The sequence below is a fragment of the Oryx dammah genome, unplaced genomic scaffold (assembly GCF_014754425.2).
Source record: "Oryx dammah isolate SB20612 unplaced genomic scaffold, SCBI_Odam_1.1 HiC_scaffold_17, whole genome shotgun sequence".
Classification (NCBI taxonomy): Eukaryota; Metazoa; Chordata; class Mammalia; order Artiodactyla; family Bovidae; genus Oryx; species Oryx dammah.
Window position 1 is genome coordinate 78234364 of NW_024070201.1, and position 10417 is coordinate 78244780.

Sequence of the window (10417 nt, forward strand, 5' to 3'; positions counted from 1 at the left end):
CTGGGCTCTACGGTAGGATCTCATCAGTTACGTGTTTCATACACAGCAGTGTGTCTGTGAGCCCCAGTCTCCCGGTTCATCCCCCTACCCCTCCCCGCCTGGGGTCCATGCGTTTGCTCCCTATGTCTGTGTCTCTATTTCTGCTTTGTGAAGACAGATTGTTAATACTAGTTGAGTCAAAGAGCAGGCAGGGTTCTGGGACTTCACATAATCACTAATTTCACTTGTTCCCCATAAATGAGATTGTTCAGAAGGTGTGCCCTTGGGTTGTTGGGAACGTCTCAGGCCGTGGAAATACCTCTCCCATGCCTCCAGTGGTCGGAGCTGCCAGATGAGACACAGTCCACATTGGGGGGAACTGAGAAAGCTAGCTTTCCAGGGGCCACTTCCTGAAGATTTCTCTCCTCTGGGGCTCAGAGAAGCCTAATTAGAAGCTTGGGGCCTGATTAGAGACGCCCAATCAGTGGCAAACTCCCACACCCGGGTTTTCTAATTGCCTTCCTGGAGCACCCAGAACAGGACAGACATCTAGGCATCTATCAATGGGTGCTTCTGTGGATGAAGCGGCTTACGAGCTGCAGGTGCTCAAGATGTTTATTCGTCTTGTCTCCAAAAGCCACGTTCGGACCTCAAGTCATAGTCCGCTCCCATCCAGCCTCGTCTTCCGGGAAAGGAGCTCCTGGGCCTGCCAAAGGTAAGTATGGCCAAATTAGATCAGAGAGGAAATGAACCACGGTCCAGATTCAAAACATACTTGACAAGCTTGAGTCTTGGTTTCCTCTCATCGAAAAAGGGGTCATCTCTCTTTTCTCTGGAGAGCAGAGTCAGAGCCCGTGTGGTTTGTGTGGAGCGCAACGTGCTGGGAGCTGGTGGTGTTTCTTCTCTCTTGCAGGGATGCGAGGCACTTGGCATCTCTGGGTCTCAGTCCCCTCATCTGTGTCGCGGGACTGACGATGCTTCTCCTACCTCCTCCAAGTGATCGTTTTTAGAATCAGAGACAAGGTAGGTGAGACCATATGGAAGACTAGGGAGGCTGTTTCAGCTAAGGGGCCGTTGAATATCTAAGAAACTTGTAAAACTCCGGTAGGTGTTTGGAATGTGATGGTACTGACATCATAAGGAGAGCTGGAAATGATAGGAAGGCTGTAAACCAGAATGAGCTCCTTTGTGGGAGAATAGTGTCCCCATCGTGGGAATTGTTCCAGCTCCATAAAGACTGCTTGGAAAGGGTCACCATTAGCTCAAAGGTCAGCCATCAGAGATGCCCTGTGTGGGACCTCTGCTGTGGGGCAGAGGGAAATCTTGTCCTTTCAGACTGGAGTCCGTGCAGTTACTTCCTTTCAGTGCTCACTGTGCTGAGTTGCTCAGTCGTGTCTGACCTTTTGTGACCCCGAGGACTGTAGCCCTCGGGGCTCCTCTGTCCATGGAATTCTCCAGGCAAGAACAGTGCAGTGGGTAGCCATGCCCTTCTCCAGGGGATCTTCCTGACCTAAAGCGTAGAGAACTGAAGTCTTTCTCTTAGAACTGATCAACTGGGTGCTGAGTTTGGGAGAAGTTCTAAGGAGGTTGAAAGTGAAAGTGTTAGTTGCTCAGTCATGTCCAACTCTTTGTGACCCCATGGACTGAAACCCTCGGGGCTCCTCTGTCCATGGAATTCTCCAGGCAAGAACAGTGCAGTGGGTAGCCATGCCCTTCTCCAGGGGATCTTCCTGACCCAGGGATCGAACCTGGGGTCTCCTGCATTGCAGGCAGATTCTTTACCATCTGAACCCCCAGGAAAGCCCTAAGGAGGTTGAGGGTGAAAAACTCCACCCAGGGCTAAAGAGACCTGCGGACACTTTGCCGGGCTGGTCCTATCCAGGTGTTCCCCATCATCAGAACTCCTCTACCCTCCCACCCCCCTTTGCCGGGGTCAGCTCATCTATTCTCATCACTCTCCAATAGGCAGGGGGCTTGAGGTGCTCTGGGACACAGAAAAGCTAAGATTTGGAAAAGGGGGCGCAGTCCAGACAGTAGAAAGCATGTCTCGCCAGGCTGCATGCAGGAGGCCTGTCACTCCCAGCATTTTCCACTGGTGTTGGCTTCTTGGCAAGACCCCCCTCATCTCCGGACCTCTTTTCCTCATCTCTGTGGCATCTGTCTGAAGTCCAAAGGGCAGAGCCGTGACCGTCAGAGACTCCTGTAATTTCCAAGAGTCTCCTGCACTCTCTGCCCAGGGAGCAGAGTGCAGGCAGTGATGAAGTGTGAGAGATGTGAGGTCAGTGTTTGGAGTGAATGTTTGTGGCGCTCTAGAAGTTGATCGTGGGATCACAGAGTGAGGGAGAACTCAGGATTTCCACTTTCCAGATCTCCCACCTACGCCCCCCAAGCTCCCACCTTCAGGTGGGGGCACCTGTATCCCTATGACTGCCGTGCTAAGGGGCTGGGAGGTGAGGTGGAGGGGTTCTCAGGTCCGGCTGCTTTTCTTCCTAGCTATGTGGCCTTTGCACAAATCTGATGACCTCTCCAAGTCTCAGTTGCCTCACTTCAAAATGGGCTATGTGAAGATCAGATGGGATTATGGGAGGACAGGGTTTTAAAGTGAGGGATCATGAGAGTCATCTGTCATCTGGGGAAGGGGCATTCATGCCTTCATGGCTTGCAGCAGAACCCGTCTTTGTTGGGAACGCATGCCTTTTCTTTGCATCCTCGAGCACTCCTGTGACTTGGGTGTTATTCCTGTCCTTCTTATTCATGACACAACTGAAGTTCAGATAATTTATGTGACTGGCTGGGACTTGACCCCAGTGTGATAGAACTTCAAAGCATTCTAATTCCACGACACCATGCTGGTTCTGCCCTATTTTTCAGTGAGTCTTGCTGGAGATTACTTTCCTATGTAAAATTCAACTAGAAAATGGCCAACTAAAGTTTTCTTCCAAACAAATTTCTGAGAAGAAGGGGAGCTCTTAAATAGTCTCTTTTCATCTCTAGATTGAGCTACTTTTTACCTGAACACAGAGTGTTGGTGTAAGAAGCAGTTAAGTTTCTTTTTCTCCCACCACTTAAACATTCTTAAGACCCAAGTCCACCCTGACACCTCGAGTGGCAAATGGTCTTGTACCTCATTCCTTTATTCCTTTTTCTTATGAAGTTACCACAACCAGATGATGCCAGCTGTATTCTAGTGGCCCAGGGAAGGTCATTATCATCTAATATTTGTTTAGTTCTGTATATTCACCACTGCAACCCCAGTAGACAGCATACTGCTTAGCATAGAATACAAAGGAAGATCCTTTGGAAACCTTAGTTGCATATTTCCAGCTGAGAGAAATGGCTGCATAAATGTAGGCACATTGTAAAACCTTTTTATCTTACCATTTTAAAATAACTTTAACCCTGACTTGGAGGATCTAAGTGGTTTAGTTTTGCTGAGCTATATAAATACTCTTCAGATCCGCGGCTCTGTATTTTCCACAGTGTGAGCTATTATAAAGCTGGCATCTAGGCCCTGCTAACAATCCCTTCCAAGTGCAGACTTATTACTTTGAGAATTATCTTCCCATATATTTTCTCGATTAGCCCATAGTAGCCTCTTGGCTCCTAGTTCAGTATATTAAACACCAAAATCTGCTGGGCTTCTTCACTTCAAAAACCCTTGTTAGTGTTCTGAGATTTCGTGGTGGTTTGGGGGCAGTTAATAATCCCAGAGAGCAATCAGTCTGGAGGTCTCTCTCCGTTCGCTTTGGAATGTGTGCATCAGATGACCTGGGTGTCTCGCTGCTGCTGTTGTTCAGTAGCTAAGTCATGTCCGACTCTTTTGCGACCCCAAGGACTGTAGCAGCCAAGATCCTCTGCCCATGGGATTTCTCGGGCAAGAATACTGGAGTAGGTTGCCATTTCCTTCTCCAGGGATACTTCTTCATGGGATACTGGCATGGGTTGCCATTTTCTTCTCCAGGGGATCGTCCCCTCCCAGGGATCGAACCTGTGTCTCTAGCATTGGCAGGCAGATCCTCTTACCACTGAGCCACTGGGGAAGCCCAGGTGTGTTGGCCAATATAAAAATGAAGCTGTGAGTCTTGAGCAGACATGAGTAACGTGGGGGAAAGATAACCTAGAGTTCGTGGTCCCCCAGGAAGTGTCTGGCAGTGAGAGATTCTGTGCCCAGCAGCAAATAGGTAACAGACCGCTGAGAGAGAGCAGGGCTGGCGTGGCTCAGCACCACGGAGCGTGGTGGGTCTGTGATGACGCTGAGGACCCTTCTCTTACTGCGCATCCTCAAAAGCCAGCCATTCCAGCTATGTGGGCTCCGAAAACAGGAAGCCGCTGTTTCACTGTTCCACTCATGCTTCCCCAGCAGCTTAGTTCACCTAAATTGCCTGGGACCCAATGCTGTCCTCTGAGGCTGCAGTGATCCATGGTTCTTCTCCTTGCCTAGAGATTTTGTGCAGCTGCTGTTGGTTTTCTCCAACCATAACATTAGGAAATCAGTTGGCTACTCTATCTAGAATTATCAGTCGTTTTGGACCAGTTCAGGAGTTTAGACAAGGCATCACAAGCAGAGGTGGAACTCGTCTGGAGAGAACAAACTTTCTAGCTCCTCTGAAGATCAGCAGACACTTACCAACCTGGGTTTTTTCTAACATTTTCCTCCGCCCATTGGAAAGCAGGTGTACCTGATGCTCAGAAGGATGATGCTAAAGTGACAGGTACACACTGCTGTGTTTAAAATGGGAAACAGAATGACCTCGTGTGTAATGCAGGGAGCTCTGCGTGATATGTGACAACCTAAATGGGAGAAGAATTAGAAGAAGGTCAGGTACATGTGTATGTGTAACTGACCCACTTGGCGGTACGTATGAAACTCACCCAACACTGCTAATCAGCTACACTCCAGTACAAAATAAAAAGCTGGAAAAAAGAAACACACACAGATAGAGTATGTTAGGGGTTAGGAGGCCCTCCATGCTTTTCACAGTTTCAAGATGCAGTCCTGGGTCACTATCCTAGAATTTGGTTTATGGAGATGTCAGGAACCGACTGCAGTAGCATAGCCCTGGAGCCCTCCCTGAGCTGTCCATCTGCTCCCCTGACCGTCTGCCTTTCTTCATCACCCTTCTTTGGGCCTGATTTGGACTGAACCGCTGTGCGTGCACTGCCTTTCCAGAATCCATTTGGCAAAGGCCTCTGGCGGCACTGTTATTGGTCTGATGGCTGCGTGTTCGGATGATCTTGGCTTCTGGCAAACAGGCGATTTCATTTTGTATTTATTTATTCATCAATATCTCTTTCCAGAAGAGATTTAAAGTGGCTTATAAAAATGTATAACATGTAGCAAGATAATAAATAAAAAATAAGGAATGAGACTTGGGCAAAGCAAAAGAACAGGGAGGAACTGGTGAGGAGGCAGGAGCAAGGCTGGCCACATGACCTTCCTCTCGCCACTTAAGCCTGTGCTGGAGGGGACGGTTCCTGGTGGCGGCACGTTCTTGATTGGAGTTTAGTTCTGATGGTAGTCCTGGGCATGTGGTCTGCCTCACAATCCTGCAGACTAGACAGGACCAGTAAGGATGATACTACAAAGAGGAGAATGTGTGCAGTGTTTTCAGAGCTGTGGTCACTTTCCAAAATTTTTATTTAATTTGTGTTACTCTCCTCTTTGCCCAAATATAGAGAGTAATGCTTGTAAAGCCAGTCAAAAGTTCTGGTTGCGGTGAAAAGGTGCTCGCTAGACAGTAACTCATTACCATCCTGTGAGCTGTTGGCAGCATGATCTTGAAGTCCAGCAGACCTTGGTTCAAATCCCAGCCTGGTGGTTTGTTGTTGTTTAGTATCTGAGTCGTGTCTGACTCTTTTGCTGCCCCCTGGACTGTAGCCCCAGGCTCCTCTGCCCATGGGATTTCCCAGACAAGAACACTGGAGTGGGTTACCATTTCCTTCCCCAGGATCTTCCTGACCCAGGGATCAAACCTGCGTCTCCCTCAGTGGCAGGCGAACTCTTTGCCACTGAGCCCCAGGCTCATCTGGTGGTTTACCTGAACCAAATTGCTTCATCTCTGCAAGCCTCTATTTCCCCGTCTATAAGTAAAGACAGTCGCAGTCTCCAGCGTCGTGCTGTTGTGAAAGGTCAGTGAGGCCGTGTATGTAGAACACCTAGAGAGAGTCTCACTCAAAGTGACCGCTGTCTTAATGCCGTGCTTCCTCGCTGCTATTAGTACACGCCCTCTCCCTCTCTCGTGGGACTTTTAAGAGAGAAGAGAGGGCCTCACGCTGTAGCACAGGACGCAGCGGTCGAGGTCACAGAATCCCGGCTGGTCATATGAGGACGCAGATCCAGAGATGGGAGGGGAGCTGCTTGAGTTCCTCACCACTTAGTGGCAGACGGCGGGCTCCGTGCAGGCCTCCAGACGCCGCTTCCGGCCTTCCCCTTGTGCACTCTTGCCGGCTCAGCACCATCAGCGGCCCCTCCCCACCAGGACGCTGCGCTCCCCAGGCGACCAGCGACCAGCTAAGTGTCTCTCAGGGGGAGTGGTGGGAAGAGGTGGACTGACTCACGGCTCCCCTCTCCCCCTCTCCCCGGGGCTGCCGGAGCTGGGCTAGCGTCTCACTGCCTGGGCCAGAGTCACGAGTCACGTGTCGGTTGGTGGAAGCACAGTGAATTTAGAGCCAGAGGGCCTGGTGTGGCCTTGGGAAGCTTGGTTTAACCAGTTGAGCCTCATTTTGCTCAGTAATAAAATGGGGGTAAATTCAGTTTCTGCATGGCGGAACAACCTAGTGGCTGAAAAATCATTTTGTAACAATTACATGTATTGAGTACTTACTCTGTGCTAGGCACGTCATGTGTATTTCCATGAATTATCTCTTTTGCCTCCAGCAGCACAGCAGAGCTGCTGTTGCTTTTGCAAGGATATTGTGTCTGAGAGTCTAGAGGTCAAACACTTCGCCCAAGGTCACACAAATATGGAACAAGCTCTGTCTTCTGGGCCCATTTTCTCAGCCGCTGTGCTATATTCTAGTCAACCTTTGCAGTGAGTGACCTTAGGCTGATTATCTAGCCTCTGATACCTTAGGGGTTTCTCTCTGTGTTAGGAGGTTGGCACTTCGGAACAAAGTTGTTTTCAGGTCTCAGAAGGACCCGAAGAATTCTGTGTGTTGTGGAATGGAAGCGTAGTGGTCCACTGCTGGTGTCTTCATTTCCTACGTTCGTGCATAAATGATATGTGCAAATGAGCGTGAGTAGCTGCCTGATCCCACCATTTCTGAAGAAACATCCCCTTTTCAATGAGCCTTCCTTGATGAGCCTATTAACACTCCTGTCCATACTTGGGGTCTCCCAAAGCTCTGTGTGCGTGCGTGTTTCACAGCACTTATCTTCTAGCTTGCTAAAAAATATAGCTCTTTTTAAAAAGAAAATATTTTGTATATGCCTAGCTCTTCTGCTAGAATGACCACCTCACAAGGGAAAGATCTTTGTCTGTGTTTTCTTCCCAGCAACCAGAAGAGTGCCTCATGCATTGTAAATTCTCAGCAGACTCTTACTGAATAAATAAATGAACATAAGTCTCTCTCTCTTTTTTTCCCTTTTTGGTCAAGATGATTTGTGTGAATTCCAAGAATGCAGCAAGTCATTGTTTTGGTTGAGAGTCAGTATTATACTGGGCCCTGAGGAAAGAAAAGAACTCCTAAATATTTACATGAGCAGGACTTCAGTGGGGCGGGGGGTAAACACCAGACACTGAATTTGTTTCATCATTAGATCAGCTTTTGCCAAACATTGGCCAAAGGTTTATTTTCTTAATTATCTAAAATCCTGTGAGAGCTCTCTCAAATTCAGTTTTTGCTTCAAGGATGGAGGACAAAAAAATCACCTTTGAAGTCCGCATTCAGTATTTCCATACCCCAGATGTTGAGCATCCAAAAGGCACAGAAGTAAGATTGTCTAAATACTTGGCAAGCCCTCGATCTTTATTAGAATTCTAAACTCAGTGTGATAGCTTTGTCCCTTAAGGAGCTTTGCAGGCTGATTCTGGAATGGCTTGATTCATGCTTCTTACCAATTGATAGTGATCTGGCATTTTAAAATAATGGGACAGTTCCTTTGGAGTAAGAGAACATGAAAACCAGGGTATGTTGCCTGGCAGAAGCAGAGAGGAGGAAGAGACTCGGCGGGCAACAGCTTGTAGGAGTTCTGGCCGTGCTTGCTCTTCACAGCTCACCTGCATCTGACTCTGTTGGGTTCATATGTGCATCAAAATAGCCAGGCAGAAAGATGGAGCTGATATTAGAACTCCAAGGGGCTGTGGACTTGGAGATAAGATTCCAGAATACACATGAACCTAGAAGCATGTTACGTTGTTGCAGAATTTAGAAAAAATAATTCCAAGTGTGAGTCAGACCAAGTGTTAGGTAGAGTTATGTCTTTCACCCTAATATCATGACTTGAGCACTGACATTCTCATCCAACCAACAAGGATGCTAAGGTTGAGGAAGTTGAATTAACTTGGCCAAGGTCTCAAGAGATGGGAACCACAGTCTGATTTCAAAGGTCACGTCCTTAGTGCTATATCACCAGGGTTTCTCCTCACTCTTCAGTGAGGCCGATATCTGTTTCCAATTCGGAACCTGTAAGAAGTTTGGAATCGCCTATGAAGCTGCATTCTAGCTCTGGTTTTGCCTCTTTACTATGAAATCACGAGCTAGTCATTTTACCTCTTTGACCTTCATATTCTTCTCGGGAAAAGCAGGATGAACAAATATGTGCTTGCAAGGATCTCTGCAGGATCCAATGAAAAAATGTTTGTAAAAACTGTAAAGTGAGGACTTCCCTGGTGGCTCAGTGGTGAAGACTCCGCCTGCCAATGCAGGAGACATGGGTTGACCCCTGATCTGGGAAGGTCCCACATGCTACAGAGCAACTAAGCCCAGGCGCCACAACTATTGAGCCTGCGCGCTAGAGCCTGGGAGCAGCAACTACTGAGCCTGCGTGCCCTAGAGCTGGTGCTCCGCAAGAGAAGCCACTGCGACGGGAAGTCCATGCACCAGAACCAGCGGGTAGCCCTAGCTGGCCACACCCAGGGAAGCCCCCACGCAGCAACCGAAAATGAATGACATTATTCAAAACCCGAAAGTGATTTGCTGAAAGTGGTCAGGTCAAGCCGTGTTCATCTTAGTTATCTTTAATGAGGTTTTATTTTTTGATTTCAGCGGGCAACCTAGGACTCATGGCAGAGAACGGCACAGTGGTAACAGAATTCGTTCTGCTGGGGTTCCAGCTGTCGGCCGAGCTGCAGACGGGTCTCTTCTTTGTGTTTCTGCTCCTCTATCTCATCACCCTGGGAGGCAACCTGGGCGTGATGGCGCTGATTCAGAGTGACCCTCGCCTCCGGACGCCCATGTACTTTTTCCTCAGCCACCTCTCCTTCCTGGACGTTTGCTACTCCTCCGTTATTGTCCCGCAGCTGCTGCAGGCCTTGTGGACCGAAAAGAGGACCATCGGCTTTGAGCGCTGCGCCACCCAGTTCTTCTTCTTCACCCTCTGTGCCAGCACTGAGTGCTTCCTCCTGGCCGTGATGGCCTATGACCGCTACGTGGCCGTGTGTAACCCTCTCCTCTACGCCTCGGCCATGACGCCGCAGACGCGCCTGGGGCTGGTGGCCGGGGCGTACGGTGGCGCCGCGGTCAATTCCGTGGTCCGCACCGCGTGCGCCTTCTCCATCTCCTTCTGCAAGTCGAACCACGTGGATTTCTTCTTCTGTGACCTCCCACCTCTGCTGAAGCTTGCCTGTAGTGAGACCAGGCCACGAGAACGGGTGATCTACCTTTTAGCTTTCTTGGTCATTGCGACCAGCGTGTCAGTGATTCTCATATCCTACCTGTTCATCATTCGGGCCATTCTGAAGATCCGTTCAGCTGGCGGCAAAGCCAAGACCTTCTCCACCTGCGCTTCTCACATAACTGCAGTGGCGCTTTTTTTTGGGACGCTCATATTCATATACCTGAGAGGTAACATGGGAAAATCTCTCGGGGAGGACAAGATTGTGTCAGTATTTTACACTGTGGTCATCCCGATGCTGAACCCAATGATCTACTGCCTCAGGAACAAGGTAGTGAAGGAGACTCTGAAGAGAGCTCTCAGCAGGAGGAGGGTTTCCCAAGTAGAGTAAGACTTGAGCTCCGTTGATTCAGAAGCTCCTGCAGATAATCCTTTGGGCTTTTAGCTTGTCTTTGTAATAGAGAAACCAGACCTGATAATTACAAAGACATACGGAGGCAAAAAAAAAGTAGATTTAGGTTCCAGTAATTGCTTTATTAACTCTGTGACCCTGAGCCAGAAATTCTCTACCTCAGTTATCACACCAGTAAAAATTACCTAGTTCTGATTAAAGGCAGGCTCAAGAGAAATTGAATGCTGAAGGACTTTATAAGTGATAAGATG

The 10417-nt window shown here is 48.7% G+C and overlaps 1 protein-coding gene across 1 annotated transcript; it reads left to right on the forward strand.

Moving 5' to 3' along the window:
* The first annotated feature begins 9203 nt into the window (after positions 1 to 9203).
* Positions 9204 to 10145, forward strand: LOC120876009 (olfactory receptor 9I1-like). The gene has a single exon (XM_040257735.1). It carries the CDS (start codon positions 9204 to 9206, stop codon positions 10143 to 10145), a length of 942 nt encoding a protein of 313 aa, XP_040113669.1.
* Positions 10146 to 10417: the final 272 nt, after the last annotated feature.